Source organism: Calcarisporiella thermophila (assembly GCF_041956535.1).
Source record: "Calcarisporiella thermophila strain CBS 279.70 unplaced genomic scaffold VTP21scaffold_3, whole genome shotgun sequence".
Classification (NCBI taxonomy): Eukaryota; Fungi; Calcarisporiellomycota; class Calcarisporiellomycetes; order Calcarisporiellales; family Calcarisporiellaceae; genus Calcarisporiella; species Calcarisporiella thermophila.
The window spans coordinates 1,092,513-1,110,580 of record NW_027192193.1 but is presented as its reverse complement, the minus strand read 5'-3'; the positions used below and the strand labels follow the sequence as shown (position 1 = coordinate 1,110,580).

The window sequence follows — 18,068 nt, the reverse complement described above, 5'->3', positions numbered from 1 at the left end:
GAATGGCGATGCTCTGAGAATGATACACTATTTATATGGAAGCTAGGGGGTGCTTTTTTTTCTTTTATTTCAAGAGCGTTCCTTTGACTGAGAGTGAAAACTCTATTCCGAAACGGTGGATTACTTTAAGTTTGAAATGCCTTGAAAGAACAAGTTTAATGCAAAAGGCGCGGGTGAATGATGGAGCAGCAATGCCCAAAGTTTTAGAACAAGAAGCTTTTCCCGCCTCTTTTGCAAACTAGAGTCCAAAAATTGGCCCTCTTGCTTTGTTTCAACGCTTATCTCCCCTGCATTGTTCGAAGCAAGAATTCGGTCTAGAAAAAGTATCTAACTAGGGCGATCTCTCAATCGGCCTCCACTCACTATACGCAGTCACACGAGCCACATGGTCTATTTATTTTTGTCCATGTTCATTCGTCGCTAAACCCGTGAAATGTGGATGCCGCCATGTCAAACTATTTGAACGACAAACGCGAGGATCCTCCTCCGGGCTGGCCCCAAGGGGTCGTTTACACGTCTCGCCTGGTTTGGTCTAAAGCGGTCCCGAAATCTCTCCAGGATCTATACACACTGCCCATGAAATCGCCGCTGGACCGTAATGACTTCTTTGCCCGGAACGTGAACATTCGTAGTAGTGAGGTGGCCGGATGTATCGACACGAAACAAACCAGGAAGAGAGTACGCATCCGCCAGATTACTGACCCCCAGCATCCTTGTCAGGGCGCTTATGGCCTGTTTGCGACTACCGTTCTTCCGCCTAAATCATTTGTACTCGATTATATTGGAGTAGTTGAGCATGAGGATTCCTACTCCAAAACCTCCGACTATGTACTGCGATTCGGTAATTATACATCCCCCTTCCCCTTGCCGGACGCTGTTTTCATCCATCTATGTTGACGGCTTTTTATTTCTATTTGCTATGGTTATGCTAGGGCCCAATCTCTCAATCGACGCAGAAAAGATCGGAAACGAGGGGCGCTTCGTGAACGACTACCGGGGATGCGGACCTAAACCAAACGTCCAATTTCTCAACTATCTGGATGAGCGGACGGGACACGTTCGGATCGGTGTGTTTGTGCTAGGTGAGAAGATCAAAAAGGGCGAAGAGTTACTGGTCACTTATGGAAAAAGCTTCTGGAAGTCAAGAGGACTGATAAGCTAATATGCGAGAGGAGCTTTGGTATTGCGTGCCCATAGATCGCTATTTCCCCTTTTCTATACCCATCGGTTTTTCCCCCTTTTCCGACCCATCTTTGTCTGAGAGATGCTGTCTCTTTTGCAATGTACATATGATATTTACACCTGGACAATAGATGCAGCGTGAAAAATACAGAATTATTCCCTTCCCAGCTCCTGAACCCTAAATGAAAATCGATTCCATAAAAGCAGTCTCGTCGCAAACCTGTAGCCCAATTTTGTTCTCTCTCTCCATGACAAAGCTCGTGTCGCTCAAATTTGAAGTTTTTGGCCGTGTCCAAGGTATCCCTTCGAATCCCCTTTGTGATGCCAATGTTCGGTTAGCTCAACACCGGCATCTAATCATTGTTAATCCCCAATTTCTGAAATTAGGGGTTTTCTTCCGTAAGTACGCCGTCGGCAAAGCACGCGGCTACAAACTGGTGGGTTGGGTGCGGAATACCTCTCGGGACACCGTCGAAGGAGTGGCCCAAGGCGAGCACAAAAAAATACAGGAATATAAGCATTGGCTACGATACGAAGGCAGTCCGAAGAGCGAGGTAACTGATGCTAAATTTGAGGAGAAAGAAATAGAAGAGCTCGAGTATGAGGATTTTGAAGTACGGCATTAAGTTAAAATAAAAAAGAGAGAGAGAGAATCGCACTAGTCCAGGGTTGTAAATAAGCGCGTTGAATTCTTTTTTTTCTAAGTGGCTTTTCATTCTATTGGTGTAATTGAATGTAATTCATTCATGGCAACAATGAGGAAAAATAGAATATATACAATTAACGCGACTAGTACAATAATGAGGGCCAGGAATGTAGAGAATAGGGGAGTGTAGAGAAAGCCCGCTCAGATAGTGGAATTGCGAGCTGGAAGTAATTAAAGTGGGATGGAAAATAGGCCACTTAAGCAACCTATTAAAAAAATGGCTCAGATGTGCCACCATATTGCCTCATATTCGAGCTTTGAATGTTTTGCGAGTTGGGCATGATTCCCAGCGGGCGATTTCCTTGTGCATCTGCCGGTGTGTCCAGTCCCTTGTTCGACCAAGAGGAACTCTGAAATGGGTTGTTGGACTGAGGAGACGGTTGGTCAAAGCCAATCGAAGGATTAAGATTCATACTGCTATAAGGAGTGTGAGAGGATGGTAAAGTGGCAGGGCTAGTGATCTGCGAATAACAGAAAATTTGTTATTACAAAAATCCACCCCATTCGAATGGACACTTACGCCCTGGTACTCGCTAGAAGTTCCCATATAATCCGATCCAGCGCTATTATTCTGCTGAAATGCACCTGTTCCGACTGAAAGGCTGAAAGGATTATTAGCGTGATTCTCAGCATGAATGTTATCCTCTTTGGACGCAATTCTTGAATTGAAACCAGTGCCACTATTTTTACTTGAGTACATTATAAAATTCAAATGGGCAACCGATGAATGCAGTTATCCCTCACCTAGGAATGCGAAGGTTTCCTACGTTCCCAAAAGTGTCGACGCCTTCACCCTTGTTGGCCAGCAAATTGGCAAGATTTTCATGTCGTTTGTCGGCCAGTCTAAGGGTATTATTGCCATAAGGCTGTATATCTAAAGCATTAGTTCCAATTCTCAAATAATGGAAAAATGAATGAAATCTTACCTGGCTTTGGGATCCCGGTACAGCCTCTCCATAGGAAGTTGAAATTGAGGGCATGAAGCCATTCCCTTGTCCACTCGTGCCAGCCACAGCTGATCCCATATTGCTGAAATTTTGCCCCGAAGCGAACCCACCATTGTTCGTATTGTTTGATACAGCAAAAGGATTATTCGAAGCGGAGGAAGAGAACTGTGTGTAGGGAATGGACGCCGAGAACTGGTTTTGTCCAGGAAGAGCACCAATATAGGGCGACGGTTGAGCGCTCAGGGGGCCGGGTGAGTTAAGTCCGTACCCTCCAGCAGTATTGATCGATAGTGGGGTTGGGACGCCGTAATTAGAGCTAATATTATGGGGCTGTGGCATCATGAAATGTGATGGTGTGTTCAAGGGGACAGGCTGAGAATCGGAGATATCAAAGAGGAGAGAATCGTTTGTCGAGTCCTGAGGCTGCGACTGTTGCTGGGATGATTTCTTTTCTTGTTCGCTGCGCGCTTGCTCCGCAAATACGGCTGCTTCCTCCTCCTTCCGTCGTCTTAGAGAGGAATCTTTAAGCATGGCTTCGCGTTCGCTAAGTTCAAGTACTCTGCTCAATTCAACATCACTACCAAGAAAAGAGGGGATCATTGTGATTATATTCTCCATACAAATGAACCTTGATGAGGTACTTTGCCCGCATTCTCTGTTCATGCTCAAATGCCGACCGCTTACTCTCCTCAATCGCCTGTTGAAGTGCCAAATCCTCGTCCACCTGAGTGTCATTTAAGCCACCATGGCTGACGTTTGAATAAGGATTCACAGGGTGACCTGGATAATAGGGTGCTGGTGCTGGTGCTGGTGCTGGAGGAGAGTATGCAATACCATTGTTCACCGGCACACTTTGATTCCATTGTCGGTTACGTCGCTGATTCATGAGCTTGGAACCGTCGAGCAATAAGTTAGTGACATCTTTGGCCTTCTCACGCACTAAGGGAGCAAACAGGCGTTAAGTTTAAATAAAAATGTATACATCAAAACCATGCTTTACCATTTGCTCCCACGTCTCTCCCATGTTCATCTATATGCTGGAATTGCCGAAGTGTCGAGATGATGTAAAGATTCCCCTTGGCAAAGGCAATCACTCTCTCAGAGCCCCATATAAGACAGTATTCAAGCAGAGACAAGGACTTATAGACGTGCCGCCAGTTTTTCCCTGTATTATTCGATAAAAGAAGCTATGTTAGCAAATTTCATGAAAAAAGAATAGATTCCCCACTACCTTTGTCATTAAGCCGCTTATCAATTGTGTCGAGAATTTCGAGTACGGCAACTCTGAATGTGACCAAATAGTTAATTAAAGAACTAGTCTGTTCAATTCAAGGGAACCTACTCGTTATAGGTAAGTCGAGCGATCTCGCTCATTAGAATAGCGGAAGGAGGGTGCCCGTCATTAGATGTCGCCTCTCTTACTTTCGTTTGAACGTCCGAATAACCTTTGGTGTAATTTTTCCTATCAGCTCAGATATACAATTAGTGATACTGATCTTAGTTGTCAAGTTGAAAACGAAAAAAAAAAGTCTAATCGAGATGAAAAGGTTGCATTTTAAACATAAAGCCAGAAGGTTTGTAAATCCTTTGTCTTTAATATGGGAATGCAAAAGTAATAACGGCTCATTCAAGGTATAAGATAAGACCTACACTGTGCGTAATGCACCTTTAGCGGTGAATGACATGCTTTGAATGATCAAAATTCGAAAGGCGTAAATTCTATGGAATTGCCACCGAATCCTCCTTATTTCTATAATTTCCATTGGATTGAGCCAAGAAAAGCCAAGGCGTAATCGAAATCGGACACAAAATGGACTCAGATGTACATTTTTGTATTATAGTAACGAGATGGACGATTTATTTAGAAGAGGCTAAAGGTCAAGGTGAGAAAAATAAAGGTTTTATACAATAAAAATGAAAATATCTATTAGTTTAAGAGCACAACACCATTCTCCATCTTAAGTTGAAGGTGCTCTTCAAAATTCGTGGAAATCTCCTCGCGTGACTCACCCTCCTTGGCAAGCATTTCAACCGTCTTTTCACGCAGCGCTTTGAGTGACAACTCAGACTCCTAATGATCGCCATAGAATATCGTCGTTTCACTTTTTCAAGTATCAAATAATCATCATAGAGCAGAAATTTACCTTTTCTAACAGCTTCCTTACAGTTTTCGGTATGATCTCGGAGTAAGCCGTCTTCCCAGTGTCGGATTCATCAGTCTCCATTTTGTCTTCGCTCTCCTTCGACTTTTTGTCCTTCTTCTCTTTCTTTTTCTCCTTCTTCTCCTTCTTCTCCTTCTTCTTCTCCTTCTCCTCCTTCTCCTTCTTCTCCTTCTCCTCCTTCTCCTTCTCTTCTACCTTGGTCTCTTCGGATTTCTCTTCCTCCTTCTTATCTTTTTTGTCCTTCTTTTCCTTCTTCTCCTTCTTCTGCTTCTTTTCTTTCTTCTCTGCCTCCTCCGACCCCTTTTCGGCCTTTCTCTTCAGTCCTTTTTCAATCTCGCTCACGATGGGCTCCGGCTGCTTTACTGCGGCAGGGGTATTTTCCTGAGTATTCTTTACACCATTGGCTTTACCATTGGCGCCATTTTGTTTATTGCCCTACCGAGAGGAGCATTAGAGCATACCGTGGAGACAAAAAAGAGCCATTGCTTGTGGGCTTACCTTCTTGTTGCCTTTGTAAAGACTCTTCTCGTATTTTTCAGCTTCGCTGATACATTGAGTATGTGTTCGATACTCTGTACCTTGGAATGTGGTGTTGCAGTCGATGCATGTGAAAGTGGCATGGCACCGATTTCGGTGCTGGTCGAGCTTAGGTTTTTTAATAACGTCCTGGCAGGCGTCACAAGAGAAGGAGACCATTGTATAGAGATGTATTGATATTATGGATATTAAACTAAGAAGCAATATTTAATGAAGAGAAGCGGAAAGAAATTTATCATGTTTACGAAGTGACTTAATGTGACTTCAAATGTGACTGCCAATTTGGGTGTTGCCGGAAGGTAAGTTTCCATAGTTTTATATCTAAGTTCTTTATACGTAGATTTATTGCATCAAAGCTTTATCAGCGTTTAGTCTTTTAAAGCAAATAAAAAGCAATTTATTTTTTTCTTTAAAAGAGCACGAAAAAGAAGCAAATTAACGTCTCAACTGTTGATTCCTTTAGATCTCCTTAAGAGTAAGACCTAAATAACAATAGAAAACGTAAATTATCGTGGTTAATCACTGTAAAAAGTGGAAAATAAAGGAAAAGGATATAAAAAGAAGGAATAAAACATTTGCTTACCAGGGGGAAGAGACTGCTTCAGCTTAGCTCCCTTCTCGGTGTCATTGACAACGAGAGTGTAGAGGAAACGGGAGCAGCGAACCTTGAACTTCATTTGCTTGCCATTCTTCTTGATACAGGCGGCTGTGCAAAAAAAAAAAAAACCAGAAATATATCAGCAGTGAGCAAAAAAGATGGGTGGTAGATTATCTCTAATATCTCCTTCAAAGCACTCACATTTGGCATCCTTTCTCCGCGCGATCTCGAGGAATTGTTTGATGTCAGTGACCTGCTTGGGCTAGAAATACCAATAAAAGTAAAAGATCAGCGATGTTGGAAAAAGGCTAGTTAACAGCATTGGTATTGTGGAATCAATTTCGAGACTTCAGAAACAATCAAAAGCAGAAATCGAAAAAGGGTAGGATCAAAAATGATGGGACGCGTTCCCAATGATGGATAAGCAAACAATTTTCAGAAGGCATGCATCGACACGAAGAGCAGCTGGCTGGATGCAGCAAAGAGATATGGGATGGATGAATGGATGGATATACTCACCATGTTGATCGATGGATGGGATATGAAATGAAGTATTTCAAGGATGAAAGAGGGGGAGAGAATAAAATCCTTCCTCCACTCAATTAGTCTTTGCCGGACGAAAAAAATCAAACTCCGACTCAGTAGAGCAACACACCATTTGAAGATTTTTCAATGGTAGATCGGATAATGACAAAAGAGATATTGGTTTTTATTTTACTCTGGCAAGAAAAAAAAATATATATGTAAAGGAAAAGAATACGCTCCTTATGACGACGCCTCCATATCGATCTCCCTCCCAAAAGTCCCTCGCCGCCGCTCCTCCTCGAGATCTTCTCGCTCTGCACAGACGAAATTCTGGTAGTCCTCGTCCACCTTCGCAAGATAGGACCGTAATTTCCGCTGTAATGCACTCTGTAATTCAACCAACCGCTCTCTACGGGATTCCTCCTCCGTTGGTGCGGAGAAACCTCGGCGGCGAGTAGTGGTTTCGTCGGCTGCGGCCTCCGTTATCGCCTCCTCGATTGTAGCGAGCAGTAAATCTATAAGCGAATAGGGAAGCCAGCGCGAGGAAACGAGGAGGCTGACCGGTTTTGTTTCGCTTTCGCGGTCTATCTGCTGCAGCAGGAAATTGGTCGCCTCTTCCAGGAGGCCATGGCTCAGGCAGACGCGCGCAAGATCCTCCAGATTATGCTTCTTATAAAACGCCGATAGCCACGCGGGGATCTTCGAGTTAGGGTCCGTACTCAAGAGTTTCTCGAGAACGCATGCACGATAGCGGTAGTTGGTCTCCTGTGTGTCGTATTGTTCCAGCAGCCCTTGCAAAAGTTTCCACGCGCGTTGAGATGCTGTTCCAGCCATCACAATCTCGTTCGCAAATAGCCAGTCTTCTTCCGCCTCCAGCGGACGGTTGGATTTCTCGGCAGCCGCAAGTCTAACGCAGCGCACTACAAGGCTTTCAAATACCCCACGCAGATCTACACTGAAGGCAAGCGCGGTCGAGATCGCATAATCGTACAGGCCAGCCTGAGTATAGAGAGAGACGCTCTCCTCCGCCGTGAGAGCACCCGTGTTGCGCAGATTTGGATATTTTTGCACCAGTTGCAATCGTGCAAGCGCAAGCATATATTCACGCTGCAAGTCTTCTCGCTGAGCAATATCCAAGTGGCGCTTATTAGCGGTACTACTCTTCTCTCCCTCAGTAGTGGCATCTAAATTGAACGTCTTTCGTTTTCGCTCCAACTCGCCCTCCTTTTCCCCCTCTGCATTTCCCTTGGGTATCACGATCCAGCCGTAGGGATCATCCACCATCGCCAATGAATTGATGGCCGCCAATAATGCCTTCGCCTGCTCCGCCACCACATCCACAAAGCTCTTGGGCTTGACTAGTGCGCCCAATCTGCGTGCATATTGGTACATCACAGATGCTGCGTTGCGATAGTCACCTCGAAAAACGTGATATGAATAGAGCACGTTGTAGTAGTTTGGCTTTTCCAAAGCGCTCGAGTTCCGAGCCTTAAACAACAGTGTCCGTTCAACCTCGTGCTGCAGTCCAGAAAATGAGAATTCAGTCAACTTCGCTGCCCGACCAGTTTCACATAGCACTGCAATCAAGTGGCGGAGAGAGTCCCGCTGAGTGGTCGAGTCTGGGTTGGCCATCATCGCAGTGTACGCATCATCGAAACGAAGCTGATCAAGACTGTTCTTGAAGATCTTGAACCAAAGAACCGGCACGATATCTTTTGTGGCGTCGGAAATATCGTCGTCAATTGAACGCAAGGCGAGGCGAGCAAACTCGACTGAATGATCTGCCACGCTGTACTCCTCAAATAGCTCCATCACATGCTGATAATAGAAAGGAAGGCCGGAACGATACAACCCTGCGGGGAGAATTTGCTCTAGATACTTATCACCGGTTTTTCCAACTAATAAAAGAGCAGGATTCTTAGTGTCCAAAAAGTAATGCAAATTCAAGAAGCCGATTCTTACTGAAAGCAACACTGGCATCTAGGAAACAGTCGGCAGCCCGCTCATAGTCTCCTTCCTTAACGTATGCTCTTCCGACCACGTACTGCACTGAAGGAAGCTTCGCTAAAAACCTGGCAAAATCCAATGCAAGTTCTGTTTTTCCGAACGCCTCCAGTCGGTGAACAAAGAGCACATGCTCTAATGTAGTTTCAGTGTAGGACCGTCGGGAAAGGAATCCAGATGCTTTTAGGAAATGTGTTACCCCGAGCTGGATGTATATCGAAGCGGGCTGAGTTACGAGATCAAGATAGGTGGGATAATGGTGGTGCAGAAGCGTATGGATTAGGCTGTAGTCGAGGAACGACATTGCATTTGCTGTATTGACACTTGTTTCTGATACCTGGAGACCGGTGAATTTGCGCACAATTGCATTGTCCTCCACTGGGTGTGATGCGATGTGGGGTAGAGAAGTTTCTGCCGAAGGTACACTTTGACTGCATACCCATCTGAGCATTTGATAACAACGTAGTGTAGCGGCACCCGTTGAATAAAGCAATGCACCTTCGCTTATATTAACTACACTGAGCTCAAGGCCAAGGATGGTGCTGATAAGTAGGAACAAATCACGAGCAAGTGTATAACGAGACTGTATCGTCTGATAGACTCCTTCAGAAATAAGTGCGTCAACATAGATGCTAGTTTTCTGTAGCTGATTGTTGGCTGGTGGCCGCTCAATTCCCTCAGAGCTGTTCAAAAGATCAAACAACAGGCTAATTGAATCTCCCAATTTAGAGCACTCTCTTAGAGCGTTGACCAGTCGACGCCGCAAGGTTCCGGTTACTATCTCCTGTAAATTGCGGTCAAAGTAATCTTGAGCCTCAGACACAGCTGATACATAAGACGGGCTATTCAGCAACACAGTCAATTCCTCTTCTATCTGTATCATCATTCCCTGGGGAATTCCTGCAACTAAAAATCGCATCGACTTTACAAGGGAAAGCAGCGCACGTGCGGTCTCATCACTCGCCAGATGTGGGTAAGATTGTGTAAGCAAGTAACGGGGAACAATATAAAGCTCTGCCAGGTCAAAATCGCCGTTAAAGTGGTGATGTAGCACTTCGAGCTCGTCACAAACACGTATGGCTGAAAGGCAATTCCTCTTCACGACAGTGAACATATTAGTGCGTGGATCAAACGCCATGCCAACGGGCAAATCAGCCTCATGTCGATAGTGAATACACAGGGCAAGAAAGCGGAGCCACTCAGTCTTGACAAGGCGGCGATGTTCGTCATATTGTGGAACACCCGAATCGGAATGGAATTCTAGGTGAGTGTGTTGAGCAACTGCTTCTGCCACTTGTTCTCTTAAATCCTGCTCACGTCTTGTCGGCGTTTGAAGCGATGCATCTCCAGACTTTGAAGCAGAGCTATTTCTATATGCCAGCAATGCCTGTAAAATCTGAGTACGCGAAAAACGTCCCGGCTCGAATATATATTCGCAGAACAGTTCAGGCACATCTTTGGACGTGGTTGCAAGTAAGTTATCGAAATAGGCTGCGTCGACATTGACACGATTTGGAAGTACTATGTTGTGCCAGCGTTCTCCTATTGTATTCGCCTTAAACACCATTTCAGCCTGGATTTCACCGGCGCCTTGCTGTTGTAGTTCCTTCGTAGCCTGAAGATTGCTATAACGAATTACGGCTTCATGCTGCCTGCGCCATAATGTCCAAAGCGTCCATAACGCGGGTTTTTGTGAGGTTGTTATTTCGCCTTCGTCATCCACTTCACCGACCGGCACCTTCAAGACATGAAATTGCACCAGATCCTCCGGAAGCAGACCAGAAAGACTCCATTGGCTGGCATCACAAAACTTGCTGTATTCCAATGCCAGAGTTTTGATAGTGCGACTCATGGGATCGAGCTCGCACAAATATAGCGCGAAAAACGGATCAGGCTCAGTAGGAACAAATGTGATGATACAAAACGATGCTGAATTGGGGACAACGTCGTGTTCTAAAATTTGGATGTACCGTTTAGGCGCAGCAGAAAATGGGAATTCACCGGTTTGTAGGAGGCCATTGCTACCGACCTCTCGTGCACTCGTTGTCTGGCTTCCAGAAGAGGATGGCAATGGAATTGTCTTGACGCAGAGTTTAGATGCGAGTGACCATACTCTCAACTTTCTATCTCGACATATAGCAAAGACGTATGTATTAGAGGAGTGCTGGTATGATGTCAAAGCGATGGGTTGAGAGAGAGAAGAGTCAAGGTCGCCAAATGTAGACGTCTCATTTCCACTCCGACGAAATGCGCTCGAAAGAAATCTGGGAAGGCTCTTAACTTGGCTTAAAAAGTTGTTCTCCACCAGTTCATTCTCTTCGAAATCTTTGCGGAAATTGTTGATTAAATTCATATTTAAAGAAAAACCAAAAATTAGGATAATACCTCTTATTTCATCAGTATCCATATCTCCTTCGTCTCTTCCAGAGGCTGAAAGCTCCACCAGCGATCCGTCATGGCATCCAATGATTATTACATCTTTATTTACTGCATGAACCACCACGGGGCGCTTATTCTCTAGATGTCTCAGCCGAAAATAGGAGCAATAATTTTTAGGGATACTCCTTGTTGAAAAGTATGATGGTGCAGTGAATTTTAGTCGGTAGAAGACGCCTGTGGTCAGAACAAGATACACAAACAAGCTCTGTTCGATTTCGAAGAAATATACATCAGGCACAATGGGTGCTGGAAATACGAAACGGACAGGCGCCATCATGCTTAAGACTTCATTCGAGCCATGTTGATCATCGAGAGACGGGCTGTTCGTGGAAAGATGCCGAAGCTCGAGCACACGGTCATGATCGATTACACGCCAATAAATGAAGGCTTCAGGGTCGGAGACGAGGTGGTGGACACCACCCTGAGGCTGTGTCTCGCGTGCGCGAGTGTTTGCCTCAAGAATAGATGCATCACGACCATCCTTGGGAATGCGATGAACGATGGGCGGTTCTAGAGGCGAAAAAGTGTCGAGGTGGACGGGCACTTCTTTATACCACCAAAAGGACCTCGTCATTTTCTTGGGATTTTTATTCCGATCTCTTGGAGTCGTCCCTTTGATCTCGAAGCTGCCTTGTTTACGCGCTTATTCGTGATTAAAATTGTTGAGGGCAAATGTGACTGCCTTTATTGGAGTTTATGAAAAATGCATTTATTTCTTCGAAAATATATTAATACACAAAGTAAATTACTTCTTCCCCAATCGCTCTACCTCTGCTCTCAGTTTCTTCTGGTCTTCTCTCAATTCTTGCACCAAATCCAAGAGCTTTTCCACCATTATTTTTGTCTGTTCTCCTCCATCCCCATCGTCTTCTCCAAACAATGCTAGGCGTATCTCTTCATCTAAAACACCCTGCTCCAGCTCATTCAAAAACACGATCGAATTATGAACCAGCGGTCGCGTGAGCATATCCCAACCAAATTGCTGTCTACCCAAATGAATAATATTATCGTTTGCTCGATCTCTTCCTACGCCATCTTGCTCTTGTGGTCTAGCTTTTAGGGTTGATATCCGAAGCTGTAGTATCTCGTATGAAGCTATGGCGAAAAGGGCTGGCCAAAATATTGCTATCAACACCATGCGATTTATTTGGCGATACGTGTGCTTGGAAATGCAAGGCTTTAGCGGAAGAATCAGGAAGATCTCGATTATATTGAAAGGAGGAGCAAAAGGATAGTGATCAGGAATCTTTAAGTATCGTATAACTTTAAAGGTGAAAAAGCAAAAGTATTCCGAGTTGGCCCCCTCGACAATGTTCTAAAGTGAAAAAATGTTTTGAATCAGTTGATAAAGAATCCCAAGCTAACGCGTTCATTTACCTGATAAGAATCGTTAAAGAGTGCAATTAACAGATTGAGGAGGATAACGGAGCTAATAGAATATCTCATTAGTTTCAGCTTTAACAAGGAAAAACGTCCACTCACCTTATCAGCATGTAGAGCATAAAGAGTCCACGACCAAGAACTAGATGATAGCTCTCTGCTTTATCGAAGTCGGGGTCCTGGAAAAATGCTCTAGCCAACATTTCTGCCACCCCCTTCAATTCCGTTTTGTCATCACCAAGTGCATAGAATGACTGCGCGAACCCGATAAATACCCAGGCAAGCTGTAAATCAAAGAGAAATTCTCAGTTCTCTCAGCCATTCAATGTGGATTTTAAACACTTGGCTGACCATGAAAAAGAATAGAAATCCGTCTTTCAACATTGCTTGAAGAATGAGCACCATGGTGCCGAAGAAACGGAAGCCATCGAGAATGGACAATACACGAATCCAGAGAAAGATGGCAGATGTAGCTAGGCTATACGTATGGAATTTTCAAATTAAAAAAGCTTCATATAAAGCATTTTCATATTTTCTATTTACACGTCGTAAGCTACGTCGTTGTAATGAGCCATATCCTATAAAGAGCAAATTAAGATTGCCAGTTTGATAGCATGGTACTATAGAAGAAAATGATTACATTATGATTCCCATATAGCGCATACATTCGATAGCAAAATGAGGTTAAGTAAAGAATATTCAATGCGATTGTGATCCAATTCCAAATCGAACGGAAATAAAACCTCCATTCATTCCAAAGTTGACGAATATCCTCCTAATAAAGCGTTGCATTAAATTAATAGTATGTTAGGAAATAACATTGGTGAGATGAATTAGCGAAGATTTTACCAATATGTAGCCAGCAATGAACACGTAAAGCATCCATTCAGCAACGGAAGGATAACTTCGCCGGTCGTTAACAACCCAAGTGAAAAGGGCAAGATAGAGAAATGAAATAAATAGGTTGATTGCATTCATATATCTAAAAGAAGCAAAAAAAGAGCATAAGAAATAAAGTCTGAATAACAAAAAAATAGATTAGATACTTTGGGACTACCAAACGAATAGGATCCACGCGGTTCCAAAAGGAGTTGTCGTGCAATTTCCGATAAAATATGAAATCCTCATGCTCTTCATCGTCGTTCAACATGAGAGTACCGTCCCAAAGTGCAAACACGCATTGCATTACCAAGGGATGTGAGAGAAAAGCAGTTGCATGATAGGAGACCGCCAATTCTAATGCTAAACAATAAATGCGGCGAAGAAATTTGACAGTCTAATGTGTCAATAATAGCGATACAAGGAGAATCATATAAATGTAGCCTACCACTCTCGTAATCATCTTTGTCGTCCAAGTCGGTCCCAAACCGATTGGTAAGAACCCGAAGAAATAGCGTTTCTTTATCTTGATACGTATGCAGCCTAAACAACCAAGAAATCGAAATTTTGGTAAAGGGATGACACAGGGCGTATATAACGTGTAGATTTCTTACAAACTCCTGGCCAAATATTGGCACCCGAGGGCTCTCTGTTGGAATAATTCGAAATTGGCAGAGTCAGCATTGGCCAAAATTCTGAACTCTCCTATTGCTCGCAATGCACAATAAACTGAAGCATCACCACCTAGGCTGTGTATGTATTTTACAGCTCGATCCGAAATCGGCGTCTTTTGTGGTCGCAGTATGTCACCTAGTCACTGATGAAATCAGCTAAAAGATTAAGTCCTCATTGAAGTAGAGTAAAGCACCTGATTTTATAGGGACGGTGATAAGTGCATTTATCGTATAAACCGTTTTACGAATAACAGTCGCGATTTCAGAAGGGGAAGGTAGAGTGTTTTCCCGAGGCAAAAGTCTTTCAGTCTCATCCATTAGTATGATGTAATTAAAAGAAATACCAGGCTATTTCTTTCTGAAATTCTAGATAAGTGGTTTGCCACAAGTCCGTTTCCTTTTCTGGAAGTCATATGTGAAAATGGATGATTATATATATTATTGGATATTTTGATGCGTAAAATAGGTGAGAACAATGTAAGGGTATAAATGATTTCTCTGCCATTCAAAGAAATCCAAGGTCAAAAGTCCTCCATTTAAACAGCTCATTGGAAGGAGCAGTCTTTTCCCTCACTTTTTGTTCGCTCTCTCCTTCTTAGTCTTCGTCGTCGCCTTTCTTTAGACTCTAAACCATCCCCTGTATAGATTGAGAAGCTAGGTGGCTCCTCTAAACTGCTCTGCATTTTAGTAACACTTCTAGTATGAGTCTTAGAAGGCAATCTCTCCGAGCTCGAAAGCATAATAGCCGAATCAGATATTGTCGAGGGCAACGCAGCCTATATAAGTCAATTAGTAAATAAATTCATAAATTTCGAAAATAAAATAAACTTGCTTGTGTAATGGTAGTCCGATGCTGGCACTCTTGTCCAGCGATACATCGTTCATGGCATATTAAGCCGCAAACTTTGTTATATAGAAAAATATAAATACTTTGTTCTATATTCCCAATAATGGACAACTCACCTTCACAGAGGACAGCATGTTTCTTCATCAACTGCTTACAGATTTTACATTCGATCACTATTAAAAAGTAATTATTGGTATACCAATTCATTATGGAGAAAGTCAGTTTTGCTTACGTTTATCAAAACTTGTCTTCACGAGTCGATGTTCCTGCAAAGTGTTCGAATTAAGGGAGAGGCAGGCAGTAGCAGCAGAGAGATCGGCTGAATGCCGCATTGGTGAAGGTGTCTTTGGTTTCTCAGAAAGCTCCTTTGTCGGTGAATCCGATGTACTACATCGTCTTCGAGGAGGGGTAGGCGTAAACTCAGGAAGAGTAGTTGTTGATGTATCGACCTGTTTCCGGCGAAAATTTTCGCTATAAGAGAGGCTCTCATTGCGACTTAAAGTCTATAGAAATATATCTTATTTGCAAAATGGTCTATTCTCTTTCCTTGAGATTGTGTGCGTACCTTGGGATCCCAGTGTTTCTTGATCCAAGCATGTTGTAGGAGCTCCTTTGCCGTTGGTCTATTTACTGGGTCCTTTTGGAAACACTTCAATAAAAAATCACGGAGCTCCTAAAATACGAGTGAATCATTAAATTATAATAACCCTACAAAATCTGTTAAGTGCTCACGTTTGACACACTAGTAGGTATTGGTGGATTCGGATCCTCCACTATGCGATACATTGCCGAAAGCGGTGACATATCAGAATATGGAGGTGAGCCTGTTATTAGTTCAACGATGGTGCACCCAAATGCCCAAATATCAGATTTTGGTGACGCACCACGCAGCTCAATAATTTCCGGCGCCACTATATATAAGAAGTTAAAGCCTCGCTCATACATATTAATAGAAAAGGAAAGCTCACTCCAGTAAGGGGTTCCTGCCATCTTGTCGCCCTCAGTATGACGCAACTTCATGTTAAGAGAAACTCCAAAGTCTGCCACTTTGACGTTTCCATATTTCGTGGTGAGTAAATTCGCAGCTTTTAAATCGCAATGAACAACCTTTGTTTTATGATATTATTATTACAAAATCAGAGACAACATATCTCAAGTTACTAACCTGTTTTTCATGCAAATATATCAGACCGTCCAATATTCTTGCACTATAAGAAGCGACTAATCTCTCTGGCAGATTACCAAAGGCTTTGAGTACATTCAGCAAGGACCCATTTTCCGCGTACCTTTAAATAATATACTATTAGCTTTCAATATATACGATAAAATCTGAAAGCACAGATATACTCTAATATTAGGTTAAGATATCCACCAGATTTTATAAAACCTTCGTATCTTACAATGCTCGGATGTGAAAGTGTTTGGAGTAGCTCAATTTCTTGCTAATGTTATGAACAGAAATTAATTATCCAGTATGGTATTATATATATTGAAAATAAAAGCTTGATTACCATCACAGAATCGATTTGATCTTCATTGTCTTTATCTAATTTAATTCTCTTCACAGCAACCATTTGCCCAGTACCGAGGTTCAAAGCCCTAAAAGATACATGCGAGCTAGTTAATAAAAATTCGGTTTAACAGGCTAAATTTAAAATAAATACCTATAAACGGCACCAAATTGTCCCCTTCCAATGCAGTTGCCAATTTGCTAAATAAATATTGTATGAGTGAACTTGATGGAGGTGTAAGAAATGTATTTACATATTGTGATAATAGTTTTCCGTTCTCTGAATATAATCGTAAAACCTCGCGTGGGGCCGTGTTTTTGTGCCGCGTGTTCGCCAATACATCTGCTAGTTCTGTTGGTAAAGCTCCTACTTGTGAGATGCGATGAGGGGGCGGTGCGGACTTTGGCGTATTTGCTTTCTGTAGTTGTTTTGCTGGGGTGCTTGGCTCTTCTTTTGATGCCTCTGTTTCAATCTCGGTCATAGTTTGGCTCTTTCTGGGAGTGCTTAAACCAAAAAGTTCTTTGTGGCGAAAAGATATTAGACGGCGTCGATTTTTGTATGGTTGACGGGATTGATTTTCTGCATCATTGCTAGCTTCGCGAGAGTTCTTTAATCCCGAGGGTGGGGGAGAGGAGGATGGCGAAGAGGAGGAAGAGGAAGATGAAGAGGGAGAAGGTGAGAGACAATTTGCTTGAAGCTCATGCTGGAACTCTTTAGTGTAGCTATGGTTGCTCCGCAGTTGTACTTGGGAATATGAACGTTGTCGTCTGCTAGCGGATATTGGCTGATTCCTGGTAACGAGCCTCTCAAGAGTTAAAAGAGTATTGACCACCTTTAAATTTTATCAATTTTTACGTGTTCACATATCATTGAAATTAAATACCAAGCTACTACCTGTACCATATTCTTGTCCTCGAAAAGGTCTGGAGGTTGAAACAACTCTGAACTCTTTAATCCGATCTGTTGAGCACCTTTGAGAAACAAATTAATTGAATCCAACTAATTTATGATGATCAAAAATACATCAGATTTTTGCAATTGCAATCTCAAATTGTACTTCAAACTACTTGCTCCCACGCCATAGTCTTTGCCTTTCGTGGGGGGATCGTGCCGGGTCGCAATGCATTTACTAAACTATGCACACAAATCAGTTTCAATCAGTTTCGTAATTGATATCGATTTCAATCCCTAAAATACTTACTTGCAGAGTACAGTACCATCTTTAAGAGCCTGTTGCAAATTTTCATTAAGACGTATATCTAATGTTCTTTCAATGAATTCACGTGCTGCTGCTTCGTTCTTGAGAAGTTGCTCTTCGCGTAGTCTGCGAACAACCCCATCTTTCTCTGACGCGACACGCATCGTTTGCTGCTGGAGGCTTAAAGGGCGAGAAGGCTTTAAATGAGCCATTAAGTAGAATCGTCCTCGCTAATTGAATCTTAGTTAATTTTCCCAAATTACTTAGAGAAATGCTGGCATTTGAAAGTATAGTCTAGTCCCCAACCTAATTCTCTGACATAGGACTTAAACTGAAGAAATCTAGGTAGAAATAGCAGTGACGACTATTCGACTTTAATTCATCCCCACATTAATTTGCATGAAGAAATTCATATATTACAATGATATTCATATATGTACGTGTTTTTATATACAGCAATTTTCGCGGGAGTCAACAAC

At 42.9% G+C, this 18,068-nt stretch overlaps 8 protein-coding genes across 8 annotated transcripts; 2 read left to right on the top strand and 6 right to left on the bottom strand.

Moving 5' to 3' along the window:
* Nucleotides 1–447: 447 nt before the first annotated feature.
* Nucleotides 448–1,162, top strand: VTP21DRAFT_7348 (uncharacterized protein; the record flags this gene model as incomplete). Its single annotated transcript, XM_069398079.1, has 2 exons — nucleotides 448–841; nucleotides 933–1,162. The coding sequence occupies 2 exons, from the start codon at nucleotides 448–450 to the stop codon at nucleotides 1,160–1,162; spliced, it is 624 nt and encodes a 207-aa protein (XP_069255575.1).
* A 202-nt stretch (nucleotides 1,163–1,364) lies between these two features.
* VTP21DRAFT_7347 (uncharacterized protein) lies at nucleotides 1,365–1,808 on the top strand (the record flags this gene model as incomplete). Its single annotated transcript, XM_069398078.1, has 2 exons — nucleotides 1,365–1,479; nucleotides 1,570–1,808. 2 exons carry the CDS (start codon nucleotides 1,365–1,367, stop codon nucleotides 1,806–1,808), a joined length of 354 nt encoding a protein of 117 aa, XP_069255574.1.
* A 289-nt stretch (nucleotides 1,809–2,097) lies between these two features.
* On the bottom strand, nucleotides 2,098–4,520 carry VTP21DRAFT_7346 (uncharacterized protein; the record flags this gene model as incomplete). The annotated part of the gene is made up of 9 exons (XM_069398077.1): nucleotides 2,098–2,349; nucleotides 2,409–2,568; nucleotides 2,633–2,754; nucleotides 2,815–3,412; nucleotides 3,477–3,774; nucleotides 3,836–4,000; nucleotides 4,067–4,119; nucleotides 4,178–4,297; nucleotides 4,486–4,520. The coding sequence occupies 9 exons, from the start codon at nucleotides 4,518–4,520 to the stop codon at nucleotides 2,098–2,100; spliced, it is 1,803 nt and encodes a 600-aa protein (XP_069255573.1).
* Nucleotides 4,521–4,762: 242 nt separating this feature from the next.
* On the bottom strand, nucleotides 4,763–5,693 carry VTP21DRAFT_7345 (uncharacterized protein; the record flags this gene model as incomplete). The annotated part of the gene is made up of 3 exons (XM_069398076.1): nucleotides 4,763–4,906; nucleotides 4,980–5,432; nucleotides 5,496–5,693. 3 exons carry the CDS (start codon nucleotides 5,691–5,693, stop codon nucleotides 4,763–4,765), a joined length of 795 nt encoding a protein of 264 aa, XP_069255572.1.
* A 300-nt stretch (nucleotides 5,694–5,993) lies between these two features.
* Nucleotides 5,994–6,654, bottom strand: VTP21DRAFT_7344 (60S ribosomal protein eL38; the record flags this gene model as incomplete). Its single annotated transcript, XM_069398075.1, has 4 exons — nucleotides 5,994–6,016; nucleotides 6,118–6,240; nucleotides 6,334–6,394; nucleotides 6,652–6,654. The coding sequence occupies 4 exons, from the start codon at nucleotides 6,652–6,654 to the stop codon at nucleotides 5,994–5,996; spliced, it is 210 nt and encodes a 69-aa protein (XP_069255571.1).
* A 243-nt stretch (nucleotides 6,655–6,897) lies between these two features.
* Nucleotides 6,898–11,674, bottom strand: VTP21DRAFT_7343 (uncharacterized protein; the record flags this gene model as incomplete). The annotated part of the gene is made up of 3 exons (XM_069398074.1): nucleotides 6,898–8,555; nucleotides 8,620–10,986; nucleotides 11,047–11,674. The coding sequence occupies 3 exons, from the start codon at nucleotides 11,672–11,674 to the stop codon at nucleotides 6,898–6,900; spliced, it is 4,653 nt and encodes a 1,550-aa protein (XP_069255570.1).
* A 171-nt stretch (nucleotides 11,675–11,845) lies between these two features.
* VTP21DRAFT_7342 (uncharacterized protein) lies at nucleotides 11,846–14,351 on the bottom strand (the record flags this gene model as incomplete). The annotated part of the gene is made up of 11 exons (XM_069398073.1): nucleotides 11,846–12,415; nucleotides 12,478–12,529; nucleotides 12,583–12,764; nucleotides 12,832–12,958; nucleotides 13,024–13,058; nucleotides 13,121–13,255; nucleotides 13,330–13,462; nucleotides 13,527–13,722; nucleotides 13,808–13,902; nucleotides 13,974–14,169; nucleotides 14,228–14,351. 11 exons carry the CDS (start codon nucleotides 14,349–14,351, stop codon nucleotides 11,846–11,848), a joined length of 1,845 nt encoding a protein of 614 aa, XP_069255569.1.
* Nucleotides 14,352–14,578: 227 nt separating this feature from the next.
* VTP21DRAFT_7341 (uncharacterized protein) lies at nucleotides 14,579–17,753 on the bottom strand (the record flags this gene model as incomplete). Its single annotated transcript, XM_069398072.1, has 15 exons — nucleotides 14,579–14,809; nucleotides 14,866–14,936; nucleotides 14,997–15,053; nucleotides 15,113–15,383; nucleotides 15,446–15,553; nucleotides 15,613–15,791; nucleotides 15,849–15,987; nucleotides 16,046–16,166; nucleotides 16,228–16,322; nucleotides 16,392–16,479; nucleotides 16,545–16,591; nucleotides 16,645–17,223; nucleotides 17,286–17,390; nucleotides 17,459–17,525; nucleotides 17,593–17,753. 15 exons carry the CDS (start codon nucleotides 17,751–17,753, stop codon nucleotides 14,579–14,581), a joined length of 2,319 nt encoding a protein of 772 aa, XP_069255568.1.
* Nucleotides 17,754–18,068: the final 315 nt, after the last annotated feature.